The sequence below is a fragment of the Balaenoptera acutorostrata genome, chromosome 7 (genome assembly GCF_949987535.1).
Source record: "Balaenoptera acutorostrata chromosome 7, mBalAcu1.1, whole genome shotgun sequence".
Classification (NCBI taxonomy): domain Eukaryota; kingdom Metazoa; phylum Chordata; class Mammalia; order Artiodactyla; family Balaenopteridae; genus Balaenoptera; species Balaenoptera acutorostrata.
The window spans coordinates 5,220,861-5,241,131 of record NC_080070.1 but is presented as its reverse complement, the minus strand read 5'-3'; the positions used below and the strand labels follow the sequence as shown (position 1 = coordinate 5,241,131).

At 37.9% G+C, this 20,271-nt stretch overlaps 1 protein-coding gene and 1 non-coding gene across 18 annotated transcripts in view; one reads left to right on the top strand and one right to left on the bottom strand.

The window, feature by feature from the left end:
* Positions 1-20,271, bottom strand: part of KMT2C (lysine methyltransferase 2C) — a 288,523-nt gene that overhangs the window by 166,906 nt on the left and 101,346 nt on the right. For 13 of the 17 annotated variants that reach the window (XR_009008902.1, XM_057550459.1, XM_057550470.1 and 10 more), the window contains 4 exons: positions 12,721-12,862; positions 6,673-6,873; positions 3,277-3,425; positions 2,187-2,296 (listed from right to left, as the gene is read on the bottom strand). Coding sequence is in view for 16 of the 17 variants with exons in the window: in XM_057550459.1 (XP_057406442.1) it covers positions 2,187-2,296; positions 3,277-3,425; positions 6,673-6,873; positions 12,721-12,862 (602 nt within the window). In the remaining variant the exon portion in view is untranslated. The remainder of the gene's footprint in view (positions 1-2,186; positions 2,297-3,276; positions 3,426-6,672; positions 6,874-12,720; positions 12,863-20,271) is intronic. The other 4 variants (XM_057550473.1, XM_057550460.1, XM_057550472.1 and 1 more) reach the window with 1 other exon arrangement.
* LOC114237708 (U6 spliceosomal RNA) lies at positions 15,009-15,115 on the top strand. The gene has a single exon (XR_003623220.1). It is a non-coding gene; the product is annotated as a U6 spliceosomal RNA (small nuclear RNA).

Genomic DNA, 20,271 nt, shown 5'->3' with positions numbered 1-20,271 from the left:
CCGTGAGCCACTTTTCAAGGAGCTCTGGTCCTTTTTATTGGAGAACACTGGTTAGAAACCAAGATCTGGGCACTAGATGTGCTCACTGCTACTAGAAGTCACTACTTCTAGGCCTTCACAGGGGACAGAGCTAGGAGATAAATGCAGCATACTAACACATGCATACACACATACCTATATTTCTGTATCTGTCCATATAAATATTAAAAACCTTAAGTTTATATTGATACCTCCATTCCAACACCACAAAAATCATTTTAGAATTTTACTCACTCGATTACAGCAGGTATGTGCATGTATATGCAGGGGTTTTTTTTGTCTTTAGCTTTACGGGTATCCAGTCAAGACACTATTTTTCAGTTGCTTCGTTTCTCCCCTACCCCTGTCATTGTGAATTTTGCTATCCCGTTTTAGGTTCCCCCCATAGCCCAGATGGCTGTAGTTGCTTATTCAGGGATAGGTGAAACATTCTTATGGTGCTAAGAGTCAGAGCTATACAAAAAGATATATCTGAGAAGTGTCGCATCACATCCCTGCTACACGGATCCCACTCCTGTCTTCATTCCACCTCTTTCCCACCCACCTTTCAGAGACAGGTAACCAATCCCTCTACTTTTTGGTTTATTCTTCCTGTGTTTCTTTTCCACAAATGTGCATATGCATGTATACTTTCTTACATCTGATTCCTTCCTACATAAAGTGTTGCACACCATAAGTGGTCTTTTGCACTTTTTTATCCCACTTAAAAGCATATATTGGAAGCTATTTTGTATTAGTTCATAAAAATATTCCTCATAGTATTTTTACAGTTGCACAGTATTCCACTGTATGAACCATACCACGGTCTATTCAACCATTCTATTATGTGTGGTCAGAGGTTGTTTCCAATATTTTGCAAATTGAACAATGCTGTTAATGTTTTTGTATTATTGGAGGCATATTTTCAGGATAGGATCTCAGAAAGCTCAAAAGATAAGTGCATGTATAGTCTGTTAGGCATTTTGCCAAATTTCTCTCCAGAAGACATGTACCAATTTGCATTCCCACCAATGAGGCATAAGAGTGCCTATTTCCCCACAGCCTTATCAAAAATGGGTTGTTACAGTTCATTTTAGCCTTTGTTCATTGCCTTTCCTATAATGCTTTTCACTGTCACAAAATATTCCAAAACTACTTCTAAAGTAGTTCATGGAAGAAACAGTTCTCACTGATCTATCACAGTCACGATCTGGCCATCTAACTATGTTCAGACTGGAAATTATTTATCGTGCATTATACTGTTCAAAATTTGGTAATGTAAGCCTTTAAATGTAATGTCACATTTCCAAAACAAACACTCTTAACTTGACTAATCCTGAGGTGAGGGTTACTCATCCATATAAAGTAGGTAATTTTGATCATCTGAGTAAAGCAAATGTTAAAATAATTGAATAATTAAATCTAAGTCCTTGTCTCAACAATACTTTTGAAATGTTTACCTATATTATATCTATTAAAGCCCGTATAATTTCTACGGTAAAAAATTCCACTTCTAATATTCCTTTGGAAGGCCTGTTTCACTTCTCCCAAATATACCTGTCAAAAACCAAAGGGAATTTGTAGGCAGCAAAGCAATTTCACTTCACAGGGTTTGTTGCCTTTATAGATGGAAGGTAAATGTTGCATTTATTTCTTGATTCAAAATCACACGAAAATCGCAGTGAAAGCTTTGAAAGATGGCAGTCTGTGTATATGATATTACTTTGGGATAGTGCCAAAAAGACAAACCGAACTGCCAACTTTACTGAAAAGAAATATTTTAATCAGTTTTTAAAATAGCAAACAGAGCTAGCTCACACGGTGGACTAAAGATGTCAAATCGTGTCTCTCTTATTTTAAATCTTCATCAAAGAGTTTTGTCTTAAAGAGTAAGATGCGTAATTATAGTCAGTAATACCCATTTCTAAGAATTTTAATTTCTGATTTAAATGTAAAATATTTATTTTAAAGATCTGCATTTATTGCACCACTTAACATACTATATTCTAGTGGTCTGCACAAACTACTCTTGGATATAAATGAATAGTTTCCTATTTTAAGGGTTTTTACATTATAGTAATCATTTAATAAATCTTGGAAGTGAATCTTTATGGTGACACAGTAAATGTTATAAAGCTGTTGTTTAAATACGTGTTTCTTCTACTTACTTCTGTGCTCCCTGAGACAACAGCTCTGTCCACGTTCACTAACAACGGTTCTTCCATCTGGCACACCCTCAGTGACCACTCCACACAGCGGTGATGAGCCCAACAAGTGCCTAAAATGGTTAAAGTGAAAAGAAGCAACTGAATAAACATTAAACGTATTAACGCTAGTAAGTAAAGATGAAAATCCCCCAAATCAATTCAAATGTGTGAATACACAATGGCATGCGATATTTGTGATACCACTAAAGCAGCCCTCCTCGAAATGTATCATCTAGGAACTTGTTATAAATGCAAATATCAGACCACAACCAAGACCTACTGAATCTAAACCTCTTGCCATGGTACCCAGAAATCAATGTGTCAACAAGCCCTCCAAGTGATTCTGATGCACACTGAATTAGTGATTATTTCTTCAACAGAGAAATTAGTTTCTAGTCATTTTATTTAACCGTTACTATATTTTATTTGGTGTATTTACATAAAACATAAAGTAAAACTACTTAATACTTTGTTTCTGACAAATAAGCTATACATACACCTCTATTCCACTGCACCCCATACCAAGAGCCCACGTCAATCATCTGTAACAGCTCAGTCTTTAAACTCTCTCTCACAGAGCACTTGAACAATTACATGCAGTTCTTCACTCAAAACCCCAGGAGCACCAAATCGTGAGTATGGATTACTAACTATACTGCGTTACAGGACATTCACAGGGCTTAGATCTATTACCCTTCACCCCTACTTCAAGTAGACCCAGACTGCCATGTTCCCCAGGTTTTCATAGATCCCTTTAAAATTTCTCTCTCCGCAACTGTCAGATCTCCATGGCACTGCTGCCTACACAAGTGTAAATGCAAATATTTATAAAAGCATCCAGCCCAGTGATGGCCCTGTGCAGATGCTAAATAAGTTAGGTAAACATAATTAGACAATTTATTTTACCTAAGCAGGTATACTTAACAATGACATTTTTTACAATGTGATAATTATTTCTAGATGAACGGTATTTACTATTAAGTTGATAATTTGCTAAAGTGAAAATGCTTACAGAATCAAAAGGTAGTTATTATTGAAGACTGGCTCATACCTGTAGGGTCAAATAAGGCTTGGACATCAATGGCATCTGGAAGGCCAACCAGACTGAGTTCATCCCATAATTTACCAGCCTGATCATCGGAAGCAGTCTGCGTGCTTACACTGACACAAGGTACTATATTCTGCTGAGGAGACCGTTCCCTGGAAAATAAAATAAAACAAAACAGATGTGAAAGTGATAACAAGTAGAAAATTGTTTCCTTTTATAACGACTTAAATAAAATGCATTGCCAAATCAATTTTACTTAGGCATAAACTATCATAAAACAACTTTTAGAATATGTTATTATTCATAGTATAGATATAAAACTGGATAGCTATATCATGTAAGCAACTAAAAAAAAAAAAAAAAAAGTCTCCAAATCCATAAGGAAGTGTTACAAATTACAGCTGCAGACTTATTTTGCCATTTTATATATATATTTTTCAACTGACACTCTAATAGTCTATTCAGGAACCATATTTTATCACATAAAATGAATATCCCCTTTGGCCTTACTTAAATGCTTAAAAAACAACTTGATCAAATCAGATATTTCTAATTTGCTATATGATCAGTGAGGACTACCACAACGGAGCTGGCAGTTAATTTTACGGACAGCAAGGTTACTTCCCAGGGGAAATGAAAACCCCCTAGAAGTGTGAAGAGGGAGGCAGTGGGAGTGAAATGTGAGCACTGGAGCTTTCTTACGGTCCCCTCGGCAATCTCGACAGCTGGCCTGTGGCATGATGCTGCAAGTATCCTCTGCTAAGACTTTACCTCACAAACCAGAAGTAAAAAGCAAAAACAAAATAGCTACTAGTGACCTGGGAATAAGGGAAAAAGTGTAACAGCAAAAAGTACAGTATAAACATGAACACTGAATAAGTGTTCACTGAATAACATATGGGAGATTTCAAACTTTGAAAGCCCTAAAACTTCATATATGAATTGAGATCAAGAAGTAAACAATGACTACTACTGTGACTAATATTCAACGTGGGAAATCAGATCGCTGGCACTAAGACTTTAATCTTCTCCTGGTATCATAGTATTTAACCTGATCATAATTCTGGATTAAATCACTATTGAATATAGATCATAACTCACTGCACTGCTGTATGCTGGATATATATCATGATTCCTATTAAGAGAAAATCAGCACAATGACCAGGGTACTAAACTTTTTTATACCTGGAATCATTGAAAGAAAAAAAGTATTAACATATTTCAATAAGTACATTTAAATATCAAACCATATAAAAAATAACCAGTATTTTTTACGTTCAGCAGTAGAAATGCACAGGCTCACTTTTTTTTTTTTAAAGTTTACCATGCTATGCTAACTTCAAATTCTTGTTTTTATAAAATTTGCCCACAGTGAAATGAGAACAAACCTTCCTGTAAATATAATCTCCATTCCTACAAATACATCTTCATTACTAACTTGCTAATTTATTAGGAGGAAAAAAAGACTAACAGTTCATCTATGAAGACGAATGCATTGTTTTAACATATTTTCTTTACACCAGTAATTTGATGGGGGGACAGGTATAAAAACCAATGGAATGACTAACCAGTCTATTACTAACCAGTTCCCAAGCAGCAGGTTAGTCAAATTTCACCTTAAGGTTTTACAACCAGTTTGTACGTACACAACATATCAGTAAGATGCTGACGTCAACCCTAAGGACGAGAGGAGCCCAGCTTCGGAAAGAACATCGAGAGAAGTTAGCTGTAATATTTACATACCCCCCAAATTTTAAGTCTAAAAAAAGAGACTATTTTAAAATCCTCCTTTTCAAATTAAAAAATTAACTAGCTGTTTATCTGGTTTATAACTCATTAGCAACATATTTTGCAAATGTTTAAAATCATTACCAAGCTAAAGTAACTGTTTATCCCTAAATGATTTCCAAATTTCAAAAACATGCTTTATTCCTAAGGTCCATTAACTGGCTTGTTATCATCACTTAATAACTTGTTAAACACTTAAGTGCATATAAAGACTTTCATTAAACCAAGGCTATTTTTACATAATTATTTTAGCTCATAAAGTTTTCACTAAAAATTAACTTAGCTTATAAAATAAATAAATAAATGAAGCCTAACTGTATTTCCCAGAACAGTTGTTTATTAATTGCCATTATTCAAGGCAGAACATGAGGATATAATGATATAACCTGGTCCAGTCCAGTAAATTTACTAATGACTGATGGACAAAAGTTTTCTGGACTTTTGATATATCTTATTAGAAAGTGAGCTCCCAATTGATCACGAAAGGTAAAGCTAGCTATGGCCTTTAAAACACCAAAACTCTAAATACAATACTTCTAAATTTCCTTAAGCTGTTCCACTTTAAATTCTTTTAAAAGGGTTTTTCTTGTTATTGTTTCATTTCCTACTTCAGGTCTTCAAGGCATTGGCAGCAGTCCAAAAGAAGAAGCCAATCAAATAAGTACAACACAATGCCTTAGTACTTAACTTTGGATAAAAGCCAGATAAGCACTTGGATGATTACATCATCACCCTCAAGGGGCAGAGCTGGTTAGCCTTCCAAGCTAAATTAATTTTTACACTTTCTCATCAACCACAGAAACTTCTACTCCCTCAACTACCAGAGCCAAGTCCACATATTAAGATGGCCTTCAAACGAACCTACAACATATAAAAAAAATATTAACTCCAAAAGCAAACATATTAGACAAGAGTTTGGGGGAACTATAAGGTCCATGAATATAGACACACATATATAGTTATACAAATAGTAAATACTTTTTTTTAAATTATAGTTGATTTACAATATTATATTAGTTTCAGGTGTACAACATATGTAAATTCTTTCATTTAAAAAAAAAGAGCATCTTCTTTGACTTTAGAAAGGGAACTCTCAGCACATGATTATTTAGAAGGAAAGAAAGTTAACACTGTATTGTAAGAGTTTACAGGACAGTTCAACATTCTCTGAACCATAAAAACAAATAAATAAATGACACATACAGGTAAAACCACTTTGGTTTTGCTATTCTTTTATGTTATACTCTTACAAACTATTTCAAACTTATCTAGGAAAAGGAAAGAAAGATCTCATTGATTTTCTAAAATTTTCATTCCATATATAGATAAATTCCATGAATCCCCTCTAGCCTTCCTTATATTATGTTCTTTAAAGTTTTCTTCTTTTTTGTTAATACACAACTAGCGCAAACTTTTTTTTAAATAAGAAATTAATTTTGAGAAAATGAGCATCTGCTGGGTTAATGGTGAGTCATAAGGCATCGTATGAATGTTGGAAACATAAAAAATTGTTCAGTAACAATCCTATTTGTATATTCATAAACATCGCAATGAAAATAAACTATATATAGTCTTACTGCGTTAGAACCACTTAAATTCAAAACTGCTTACTTTCTCTGTCCTCTTTGTTTTCGTGGTGTTGAGTTTTGTATTTTCTCACAAGTTCCACTGCTGTTGTCATCCATGTCCTTCTTGTTAGAAGGTTGGTTTTTCCATGGCAAAATAAATCCAGGCGTTACTCTGAATTGTTTTAAGTCTCCTTGTCCTAAGGAGCTTTTTTCACCACAGTAACAAAAAGCGCAGAGCTGTTCACTGGTAGAAATGAAAAGTACGGAAGACAGAGAGGAGAAGCAGTTTTATTTAACTATTTCAAGTTCCAGACAACTGCAGATACTTGTGCTTTAAAATTAAATATTATGTCTTTAGTGCAAGCTAAGCATTTAAATATATCTATACCGTAAGAACAATTAAGTTCAATAATAATTATACATTTGCAATTCTACTTTTCTACAGCACGATTTTTTTAAAGTAGTAAATATACCAAATCAAAAAATTATAGTTTGTGCTTAGAAAAACAATTTTCTTTTAAACCTGATTTTAAAATCTCGAAGTATTAAAAAGGAATAAAGAAAGTAAAAAATTAAGGTTGGGGAAGAAGGTACAGTTTAATGGCCACTCAATTATATCCCAGCTATGTAAAACAAGTGGTGACCAAGTTTTACTTAACTACTTGATGGAACATTCTTTATGCATAATATATATACCATACACACAGAGAGATATAAAAAAATAAATTTAAGTGGGTTAAGCAGTTAGTGATGAGGGACGGGGGAACGGACAGAAAGGGTTTAAGAGGAGTGGGAAAGAGATGAATAGCAAAACGGGATTTTTAGAGCAGTGAAACTACTTCATATGCTATACTGCAGTTAATGGCAGATACATGACATTACACATTTATCAAAACTCACAGAACTATATGTAACACAAAGAATGAATGTAAACTATGAACTTTAATTAATAATAATGTATCAATACTGGTTTATCAGTTGTAACAAATGTATCACACTAATGAAAGATGCTAACCTTAGGGGAAACTGAGGCAGGGAAAGGTTGGGGAGGGGGAACTCTGTGTACCATCTGCTTAATTTTTCTGTAAACCTGAAGTTGTTCTAAACAATAAAATCTACAATTTTTTTAAAAAAAGAAACCATTTAAAAGGTTAAAGGACAAAAACCAATATATACTTATGGAATATATGCTTAATAAGGGATCTTAGAAAAAAACAGAATTAAAAGAACTGCTCCTCTTGGATATATCTTCTCTTCACAACACATTTATGGCTGCTGTACTCAAATCTTTCTTCTCAAGCATTAAAGTTCCCACCATCACCTCTGTAGTATCTACCTCAGGAACTTTCATAATGTCTTACATTAACAGGTGATGGAAATAATCTTTTCAGGTAATGTTTAACTCAAGTTAAATTCATATTGGACCGCTCTCAACTAATTACCTTTTGTTTATAAAAGTCACCTATTTAAGTTTTTCCAATATTATGTATTTCAATTTCATGATAAACTGTGTTGTCCATTGATACTGACACATACATACACACACACACACACACACGCGCACACAAATGTGGTCTAGTTTCAGAAAAATAAAGTCAAATAGGGGAAAAAATGTTTTTCTTCTTGCCTAAAGGATACTATCCACCAATATCCTTTGCCAGTATCTTATTAATTTTTAAAATTTTCTTATTTATAATTTTCTCTAAGCTATTAAACTTACATTTCTTTCAGCATACCCTGTTTCTAGTTTGTTTCTTCCCCTAGAAACATTACTATGAGGAGCAACAATCAGATGGACAGCAACTTTATGAACAACACTGATTAGGAAATGGAGAAATACTTTTAAAGTACTGACAAAAAATATCTTAACCTTCAATTTCATATCCAAAACCATAACTCAAATGTGAAGGCATAATAAAATTATTCCCAGGTTTCTATAAGACCTGAGAAATTTCACCACACAACAGACCCACAATGTAAATATTTTTAGAGAAATATTCAAATTATTAAAGAATTAGGAAATGTTACAAGGGATGTAGGAAATAAAGACTGTCAAATATCTCAGAGTAATTTATTGTTAACTTTAAAGGGTGGCACAAAGGAAATCCCTGGCGTCTGCTGTGGATGTAGTAGAAAGTTGCAAAGAACTCTGCTCCCACTGTCACAGCAAAAACTCGCCAGACAATCCACAAATTCACTTTTCTTGAACACATCAGATTACAAAAGTTGCAGAGCAAACAATTCACCTGCAGTTGAATGAAAGGCACTTCCAAGAAGGGAGGAGACACAAGCACTTGCTTAATCTGAGGAAGAGGCCACTCACTGGATGTCATCCAAGCAGGCTAAAGAATTCAGTGAAAATTTTATAAATTGCTAAAAGCCAAGTGTGTGGCGGTAGGAGAGTAAAGAACATCCAGGACCCGCAAACACAGGGGAATTCTAACCCATTCATGAGCTTGTCTCCATGCACCTCCCCCGGTGCTCGTGCCCACCACTCAGGCATGGAGAAGAGTCCTGAGAATGCACCAGTCATGGTAAAAGCCTGGGCAGGAGAACAGCAGAGACATGGGAAAGACACAAAGATCTTTCTCCTTCATCTTGCCTGCGAAAGAAAAGCCTCCGACTGGTAAAAGGAGAGCACAAGTCTCTGCCCTGCAATGGTCAAGACCAGCTGCAGATGGAGGAATGAATGGGGGAGGGGATGCACCTCTACCCTGGAGGAGGAGCAAGACGACGTCCTAGACCCAGACCATGACGGGACCCCTGAGACCTAGGCACACAGGGCGCACCTAAGAGTAAAGTTGAATCAGAACGATAAGAAACATCCTGCCAATCCACTCTACATCATTAGTGGTAATGCAAAATAGTATAGTCACACTGGAAAATACTTTGGCATTTTCCTTGAAAAATTACCTCTCTCTTAGGTATTTTTACCTAAGTGAAATAAAAACCCTATGTTCACACCAAAATCTGCAAGTGAATATTTATACCAATTTTATTCATAACTGTCCCAAACTGGAAACTACCCAAATACCCCTTAACTGGAAAACGATAAATTAAATGGGGTAGGGGGCTTCTCTGGTGGAGCAGTGGTTAAGAATCCACCTGCCAATGTAGGGGACATGGGTTCGAGCCCTGGTCCAGGAAGATTCACATGTTGTGGAGCAACTAAGCCCATGCGCCACAACTACTGAGCCTGTGCTCTAGAGCCCGCGAGCCACAACTACTGAGCCCGCATGACACAACTACTGAAGCCTGCATGCCTAGAGCCCGTGCCCCACAACAAGAGAAGCCACCGCAATGAGAAGCCCACACACCGCAACGAAGAGTAGCCCCCACTCTCCACAACCAGAGAAAGCCCGCACGCAGCAACGAAGACCCAATGCAGCCAGAAATAAATAAATAAAATTTATTAAAAAAAAAAAAAATGCGGTAGGCACCTCCATAAAAGAGAATCCTACTCAGCAATAAAAAGGAAACAGCTACTGATATATGCGATGACATAAACGAATGTCAAATGCATTAAATATGCTAAGTTAAAAAGGCCAGAATCAAAAGGACACATACTTTACAATCTCACTCATATGATGTTACTGCAAAGGCAAAACTACAGGGTCAGAAAACAGGTAAGTGACTGCCTAGGGCAGAAGATGGGATCAGGAATGACAACAAAAAGGCATCAGGGAATTGTTTTAGTATGATGGAACTGTTCTTTATCTTGTTGTGGTACTGGTTATATGACAGTATACAATTGTCAAAACTCACTACATGGGTGAATTTTACAGTAATTTTACTGTATATACATATAAACCTGAATTTTTCAAAATATGAAAACTGTTAGGGGGCCAAGACAAAATAGGAAGTATATATTTAAATACCTAGAAAATGAAATGCTAGATGACAGATACAAAGAGATATGAAAATGATAAATCATTATTCATATTGCTAAGACTAAGAAATCAATTAGAACTCTTAAGTTTGAAATTCTTTCAAAATTAAATTCAACAGGGTAAAGAAACATGAGTCTTAAGGAAAACCATCTCAAAAACAAAATATAATGTATAATCAATAGGAAAAAATTATCAATGCAATAAAAAGCAGGAAAAAAGGGAAAAAGTATTGCCTTCACAGGGCTCACATGACAGTAAGGGAGACAAACGAACTGTCGAGAAATAAAAAGTTCAACAAAGGAAAATAAAGCAGAAATAGAGGGTAAATGTGGTGGGGACTATGTTTTATTTATTTTTCATCCTACTCTTTTATTTTGAAAATTTTCAAACCTTCCCGAAGATGTAGAACATAGTAGGGATTTGAATGTTTTCGTTGTTTTTTTCTTGGTTGCATCCGGTCTTAGTTGCAGCAGGCGGGCTCCGTAATTGAAGAATGTGTGCTTCTTAGTTGTGGCAGGCGGGCTCCTTAGTTGTAGCTCACCAGCTCCTTAGTTGTGGCATGTGAACTCTTAGTTGCAGCATGCATGTGGGATCTAGTTCCCTGACCAGGGATCAAACCCGGGCCCCCTGCACTGGGAGCACAGAGTCTTAACCACTGTACCACCAGGGAAGTCCCTGAAATTTTTAATATAATTTATATATTTAATTTAAATGTAAGAGACAGCCAAAAGAGAGTTTGGGAGAAACTTGATTTACATTTTAGAATGATCATTTTTGCAACTGTGCTAAGAACAATCTGGACTGGGGAAAGCAAAGAGAAGAAGTGGAGAGACCACTTAAAAGCCAACTACAGCCTCCTAAGGATAAGAGGACTTGGACTAAGATGGTAGGCAAGTTAAGAGAGTAAGGGCTTCCCTGGTGGCGCAGTGGTTGAGAGTCTGCCTGCCAATGCAGGGGACACGGGTTCGAGCCCTGGTCTGGGAAGATCCCACATGCCGCGGAGCAACTGGGCCCGTGGGCCACAACTACTGAGCCTGCGCGTCTGGAGCCTGTGCTCCGCAATAAGAGAGCCCGTGATAGTGAGAGGCCCGCGCACTGCGATGAAGAGTGGCCCCCGCTTGCCGCAACTAGAGAAGGCCCTCGCACAGAAACGAAGACCCAACACAGCCAAAAAATAATTAATTAATTAATTAATTAAAAACTAAAAAAAAAAAAAAAAAGAGAGAGAGAGAGTAAGTACTTGTTTGGGATATCTTCTAAAGGTGGGCTACAAAATTTAGAATGTGAGGTATGAGAAAAGAAAGAAATCATGGATTAACTCAAAAGGTTTTGGCCTAAGCAACTGGGTGAATATTGGTATTATTTATTGAAATGAAGAAATCCTGGGGAGAAGATTTGGGACAGGCCTGGGGTCAGAATCAACAGTGGTTTTGGACATGTTATGGGTGCAGTGTCTAGTATACTTCCAAATGGAGATATCAAGCAGACAGATGGAGAGGAAAGTCTAGAGTTCAGAGGAAGGTCAGCCCTCAAAATATAAATGTGTGGTTTCATTAGCACACAGATAGGACCTAGCTATCGGACTATAAAAATAAAAGTAAACAGGCCGAGGACTTCGACCTGAGGACTCCACCATGATAAAGGTGGGGAGTCCCCACAGAATCCAGCAAGAGACGAAATGAGGAGGCAGACGTGACAAAAGCAAAAGGAAGGAAACATTTCAAGAAGATGGGGATATTCAACTGATGGATGGTTTCAGTTTTATTCATGTCTTCCAAGTTAAGATCTAAAAAATTACAAGACTTAAGCTGAATGATACACAGAGAAGTTATAACATCCTGTATTTCTCTTTTTAAAGAATGAAGAGAGGGTAAAGAACAAGAGTATAAACTTCAGTTTACAAGTAAATCAAAAATCCGTTCTTACGCTAAAAGTTTAGACTTTGTTCTTCTAGGCATCGCACACTGGAAATAGTCTGTCCTGGTCTGAGGAGAGCAGAGTGACGCAGTAGACCACTGCTCTGTTCTACAGCCACCTAAGCCCACGGACGCGCTTCACTCCAGCTACACGCAGAGCTATCAGCTCTAAAAGTCCACCCAGCTTTCTGTCCTAAGCCTGCGCTCTCTGAATTCCCTCTACAGTCAACTCGCTGCTCTTTTTCCTGTCACTAATCTCCAATCCAGCGGCATTCATTCTCTAACCTGATTTTGGCTTCTATACCAACAGAGACCAGGGAGGCTGCAGATTCCTCAGACACAGAACGCTGGAAGGCTGGGACTGGCCGTTTGCTGCGGTCCACTTCTGCTTCAGCATCCTCTTCTGCTGATTGCTCTTTGATTTCTGCTTAATAGTAAACAAGAGAATATAAAAAGTCATTCTGCATTATACCAATCTTCAGTGACTTTATCTATAAAGCACACATCGTAAAGGAAAAATAATGAAGCAACAAATGACAATACTTAACTAACATAGGAAAAGCTTACGTATATAATTAATGGTACTGTTCATATTTATTCTCTATTATAAAATGATAATCATCAAAATAATGTAAAACAGGGCATACTTTTCCAAATTACAATTGACTCAAATCTTAATAATAACTGTTAAGAACCTTATTTTCAGGATTATAGCAGTTCCTCTACAGAACAAATCTGACTCATGAAAAAGTTTCTTGGTAATTTATAAATTGAAATTATCATTAATTTAAAACAAGCATTACGGCCTCTATCAGCCATTCTAAAAGCTAAATGACTGAAAAGAACACACCTTGACTCCAGTGCCTTTTTCAATTATCCTCAAGACTCCAACCCCGAACACCTCACACATACTTTCTTAGGAGGCAACCTAACTGTTGAGAGGGTTTCCAAACACCATTACCCCTAATATCATTCCTCTCTTTAAATGGAACGACATACCCACCACCCTGTCTCTCACACTGTATTGTTAGACGTTAACAGGCACGATCCCTGCACTAGCGCTCCCAATGCAATCCCACGCTCCTGGCTCCACCTTTCTTTTCTAACTGCAAACTTACACATACTTTTCTGCACCACTACCCCCAAACCAACCAACCAACGAACCAACCAGAAAAGCTTATAGTCGTTGAAGCTCCTCCTGTCGTTTCTTCCTTTCACCACCACCAAACTTCACGCAGTGGGACCCTGGAGTGGCTGCCCTCCACCTCAGACCCTTCCTACAAGGCGTCCATCCTCCAACCACGGCACTGTTCTCTCCACCTCCACTGGCGGCAAAAGAACTAATAAATAATCCCGGGCTCCTCACAAGCCTTCAAACGCTCCAGAAATTCATCTGGCACCAAGGAGTACTCACTCCCTCCTTAGTGAAATGCTTTTCACCTCTTAAACACAGGGAGATATCATGGATTACTATGGGCTTTGGAGTCATGAGGACCAGTTCCACCAACTACAAACTAGGCAACTTTATGTAGAAGTCATCTCTCTCAGCTTCAATTTACTCCCCGTAAAATTAGAAAACTACCTATACTTCATGAGGCTGTTAACAAAGATTAAACGGTCTAATATCTGTCTCTTCAGCTGATTTAAGACCTCTAAATGTGAGTACAGCTCTCTACATGTCCTTTACGTGCTCATCTTTTGTGTGTGTGTGTGTGTGTGTGTTTTTAAATAAATTTATTTATTTTTGGCTGTGTTGGGTCTTCGTTGCTGAGCGCAGGCTTTCTCTAGTTGTGGTAAGCGGGGGCTACTCTTCGTTGTGGTGCGGGGGCTTCTCACCACCGTGGCTTCTCTTGTTGCAGAGCACGGGCTCTAGGCACACGGGCTTCAGTAGTTGTGGCACACGAGCTCAGTAGCTGTGGCTCGCGAGCTTAGCTGCTCCATGACACGTGGGATCTTCCTGGACCAGGGCTCGAGACAGTGTCCCCTGCATTGGCAGGCAGATTCTTAACCACTGTGCCACCAGGGAAGCTCAACTTATTGACTTTTTTTAAAATTTATTTATTTTTGGCTGTGCCGGGTTTTAGTTGCGGCAGGCGGGTTCCTTAGTTGCAGCATGTGAACTCTTAGTTGCGGCAGGCGTGTGGGGTCTAGTTCCCTGACCAGGGATCAAACCCGCGTCCCCTGCATTGGGAGGCGGATTCTTAACCACGGCGCCACCAGGCAAGTCCCTGACTTACTGATTTTTAAGTCAACACCCCTAACCCTCCCTCCTGTCCTGAGCTCCAGACCATACTTCAACTGCATACGAGGCACATCTAGCAGCTTGAACACTCACTTTCACATCAACTCTGATTTCTTACCTCTCAGATCAGCATGACTTCCCTACCAAAGTCTTCTAGATTCAAAATGAATTTTAGGGAACTATTCTGACAAATGAATAATTTTGAGAACTATTAAATTTTTTAGTTAGAAATAATTATTACCAATTGTAAATCCTGTCAAATCATAAAATTAATGATGCAATGAGGCATCAAACATATGGCTTTGGTTTTCCTATTTAAAATGTTTCTTTTGTGCTCGCTTCGGCAGCATATATACTAAAATTGGAACGATACAGAGAAGATTAGCATGGCCCCTGCACAAGGATGACACGCAAATTCGTGAAGCCTTCCATATTTTTGATGCAAGAGGGAAGAGTATGGGGATATATGTATATGTATAACTGATTCACTTTGTTATAAAGCAGAAACTAACACACCATTGTAAAGCATTTATACTCCAATAAAGATGTTAAAAAAAATAAAATAAAATGTTTCTTTTTAAAACTGAAGTAGAAAAGTTGACCATAAATTAAGTGCTTGTGGGGCCTATTAATCATTGTGTCTGTCCTGCCTACCCCTAGCCACAAAACTGGTATAGAATCAAATCTACAAATACAAAATACATTTGTATCAAACAAGGATTATAAAAAGATCTGCAAACTTTACTATATAAAAATATTAAATTTCTATATGACAAAGGACCCCATGAACAAAATTTAAAAGTACATCACAGACTGAAAGAAAATACATGTGATTTGTATCCCCCAAAAGGTATTCAAATCCAGAATATGTAAAGAACTCCAAAGATGAATAAGGCGCATAACCCTGTAGAAGAATGGACAATGGACAAAAATCCACCTTCTCTTATTTTTTTTTAAGATTTTTTTTTTTTGACGTGGACAATTTTTTAGTCTTTATTGAATTTGTTATGATACTACTTCTGTTTTATGTTTTGGTCTTTTGGCCATGAGGCATGTGGGCAGGTGGCTAGCTCCCCAACCAGGGATCAAGCCCACACCCCCTGAACTGGAAGGTGAAGTCTTAACCCCTGGACCGCCAGGGAAGTCCCTCTCTTTCTTTTATGTTGTTCAAGTCTTAGTAGGGCACATAACTACTCAGCAACAGACTTTATTTCCCATTTTTGCATCTAAGCATGGCAAGTTCTCACCAACAGAATACGACCAGAAGTAACCATGCAATTTCTACATCACCTTAAAGGAAGGGGTTTGTTCTAGACTAAATTATGTTCCCTCTTTCCTATGGACTGGACCATGGGCATGTCAGCAACCCAGCTGCAATGCTGCAGATGAGCACAACACTCTGAGGAGGGCACAGAAACAAGATGGAAGGAACCTGGGTCCATAAATAACCACAGGGAGCAAAGACACCCCATCAGCCTGGACCTCTCACTCTCAGAAATATTACATGAAAGAAAAATGAACGTTTTATTTAAACCACTGCTGTATCTGGACATCTCTGTTACAGCAGTTTAACCCATGCTCTAACACAGAAACTGGCATCAGGTGTGGAGAACTGCCATCACAAAAACTTAAAATAGGTGGGCTGGTGAGCAGGCGAGAGAACAGTGATAGTAGTGTTTGGAAATCAACTGACACCGTTTATGCTGTATCAAAATATATGGTAGTGCTGTGACCTGCAATAACCTGAAAAGCAGACCAGCTGCCTCCAGAGCTCTAGGGAAAGCATCTGGAGAGAGCCAGAAATTATTCTGTGTTGCCTGCCCTCTAGCACTTTTACAACCAAAGACAGAAAGGAATACGGTACTGCTTGAGAGATTCTCTCTGTCTATAATATTCAAAGTACTATAAAGTGACCATATATAAAAATACCTTTAAAGAAGCATTTCATTTCTACCCAGAGATGTGCAGAGCACATGTGGGGTATGCCCTTTTTGTACCATTTCTACTACTAGGTAACGAGAAAGGGTAAGAGTCAAGAGAAGAAATGAGAACTGTAAAAGAGGAATAAGAAGAGGGACTCAGAAGCTTACAGACAATGAGCCAGGTGGACGAGGGTCATGTCACTACATCCCTGGGAACACATTTCTCCTAAGAACCAGCGCCATTTAGCCTGCATTCCCCCCCCTCCCCCAAAATCAGGGTCCCTCCAATAGGTATGGCCTATCCGTTCTCTCTTATATGTTGCAAACCACCACTATGGCCTCTAGTCAGTATTTTTTTTCTAGCAAACTGAGGCACAATCTCAGGTATTCTGTTGTTTTTCTCCCCCTGAAAAATAAAATACATAACACTTCAAACTTTTTTTGGGTTTTCTTTATTGTTTATAACTAAGGGGAAGTAAGTAAGAGGACAATCTGTCTGCCTGTCTCTCTCTCTCTCAAATTAGACCTAGAAAGAAATGGTAAGGTTACATATGAATGTTATTGGTAGGTTGGTAGGTCTTCAGGTATACAACTTTTGAAATTTCAGAGGGGAAAAAGATTCAGACAAAGGGATTTTTTTTTCTTTTTTAAGAAATGGGACCAGGAACAGGCCTGATCCACAAGGAGGACAGTAGTAAAGCAGGCTTTAAAAGAGTTCTCTTTTCTTTTAAAAAAAAAAAAAAAAAAGGAATATTCTCCTCTTAGCTATTTTTCCTACTGGCTCTGCCCATGATTCTAACCTGGATCTGCCAAAGACCCAGTAAGGATTGTTGGGTTTTGGTCTTATTTTTGGTTTGGATTTTGTTGTTTTAATCATTTGTTTTTTAAGGAATAAGGAAAAGTCCTATAACTGCTTCCTAGGGAACAGTTCCAGCCACAAAATAGAAATAGAAAAAGGTATCCCTAAATATGTGAAACTACACGTAATAATACAACCTATTTCTTTTGGCTGTCACTCTTCATTTAGTAGAAAAGTTAGGTCTCACTATCTGTCAAAGTCAAGGCAAGACAATTAAACTAGCATTTACCTCCCTCTCTTCTCTTAGCCCAAGCCTTCGAAAGACTGTCAGAGTTCGGCAGCAGAATGTGAAACAGACTACTCTGGCTGAAACGAAACCCAAATATCCAACAAGAGATGTCATCCAGAGATGCTCTGGATGAAATGACTGTGAACCCAGAGACAACCGAGAGAACCGTTCTGATGCGAGTACCAGGCTATCTGCAGTTTACTAATAAAAATGCCTCAAACACCATCCTGTACTTGTGCCTAATGCAACAAAGCTGGCCTTTCAACCTGTGCCAGTGTGCAGTTTTTGCCTTTCATGGGATTCTGTTTGTTCAAATGCCTACAGTCCAGAAATATGCAAATAAGAACAAACACATACTTTTTTTTTTTTAATCATTTTAAAAATTTAAGTGTTGGGAATTCCCTGGCGGTCCAGTGGTTAGGACTCTGAGCTTTCACTGCTGAGGACCCAGGTTCAATCTCTGGTCAGGGAACTAAGATCCCACAAGACGTGAAGCACAGCCAAAAATAAATAAATTTTAAAAAATTAAAAATTTAAGGGTTATATTTTTCTTTGATACAAAATCTCCAGTGTATCTTTCTCCTTACTTTGAACCTGACCTAAAATACTGACAAAGCCAGTTGGTCACAAAATGCTCTAAAACCAGAAAGATGGAGTCCTCTCCAACCCTGGGGATGATCAGAGTGGGGTGGTTTTAGTCGAAGCACCTACTTGCATTTAAACTCAAACCACCAGGTGTCACATGTGGGTGGTAACTACACTAAAGAACCTAAGAGAACTTGGATAGCGTGTGCACTCTAGGCAAACCTTTGTAGATACATAGGTAAATGGGACACAACTGTAAATTAGCTCTAACCGTGCCCTTACACAATGCCATTCCACCTCCCATGACTCTTACTCTTACTTAGGATTAATCCTAAATAGTTGGTTCTATGACACAAAAAATGTTTAAAATTAATAGCAAAGGCTGTTTTGCTACTTTAGTTAAAATCAAAGGCTTGGAGTCAAATGGTCCAGAATTTGCATCATATCTCAGTCATTTGCTAGCAATGTGACCTTCACAACTTGCTTAATTAACCTCACCTCAATTTCAGTTTGCTAATCATTTAAAAGATAGCTAATGCCAGCTACTATAAAACTGCCTCTAAGGATCAAAAAAGATAATACATTGGGCACTTAGCCTAATGCCCTAAGTATACAGTAAGTGTAGGTATGTAGCTGCTACTCTGATTACCTACATTCACATACTATAACTATGTATTTACTTTCCACCTAGTTGGATATCACCCACCAGATCACACATTATTAAACTGTATTGTGGGAAGTAACAGGAATAAAGAGAACATTTATTTAGCACCTCCTGGCTCTTTGTTAGGGATTCAATAAATCATTGCTTTAGAATGATTTTTTTACCAAACAAAATTTTGGGTAACTACTATGTACCATACATTCTAGTCCAATGGTAGTATAAAAATAGAGTCTATTTTATTGTGTTTATCAGGGTACATATGATAAAGCATCTCTTTATTGGGGGAAAAAAAAAAGAGTCAGGATCCCTATGCTTAATGGATCTATTCATGAAATAGCAAACGATGGCAACAGGACACAATCACTGTCATGATGGAGGTACAAGGTATCAAGGGAGTTAAGGGAAGAGGTGGAAAATATAACTTAGAAAGGCTTCAGAAAAGTATCAGAAGCCCAGCTGAAACTAAAAGGACAAGTGTAAGTGTGCCTAATAGTTCTCTCACGTAATTCTTCTCTTTTAAAAAAGAGTAATATCTGAAACTAACATTGTAAAGCAATTATACTCCAAATGAATAAAGAATATGTGGCACATATATACAATGGAATATTACTCAGCCATAAAAAGAAACGAAATTGAGTTATTCGTAGTGAGGTGGATGGACCTAGAGTCTGTCATACAGAGTGAAGTAAGTCAGAAAGAGAAAAACAAATACCATATGCTAACACATATATATGGAATTAAAAACAAATTGGTTCTGAAGAACCTAGGGGCAGAACAGGAATAAAGATGCAGACGTAGAGAATGGACTTGAGGACACGGGGAGGGGGAAGGGTAAGCTGGGATGAAGTGAGAGAGTGGCACTGACGTATCTACACTACTAAATGTAAAACAGATAGTGGGAAGCAGCCGCATAGCACAGGGAGATCAACCTGGTGCTTTGTGACCACCTAGAGGGGTGGGACAGGGAGGGTGGGAGGGAGATGCAAGAGGGAGGGGATATGGGGATATATCTATATGTATAGCTGATTCACTTTGTTATACAGCAGAAACTAACACAACATTGCAAAGCAATTATACTCCAATAAAGATATTAAAAAAAAAAGTTTAAAAAACCAGTAAGTTGTAAAGATCAACAAAGGAAAAAAAAAAAAACAGAGGAATATCTGGACTTCCCTGGTGGTGCAGTGGTTAAGAATTTGCCTGCCAATGCAGGAGGACACGGGTTCAATCCCTGGTCCGGGAAGATCCCACATGCCACGGAGCAACTAAGCCCATGCGCCACAACTACTGAGCATGCGCTCTACAGCCCGTGGGCCACAACTACTGAGCCCGCGT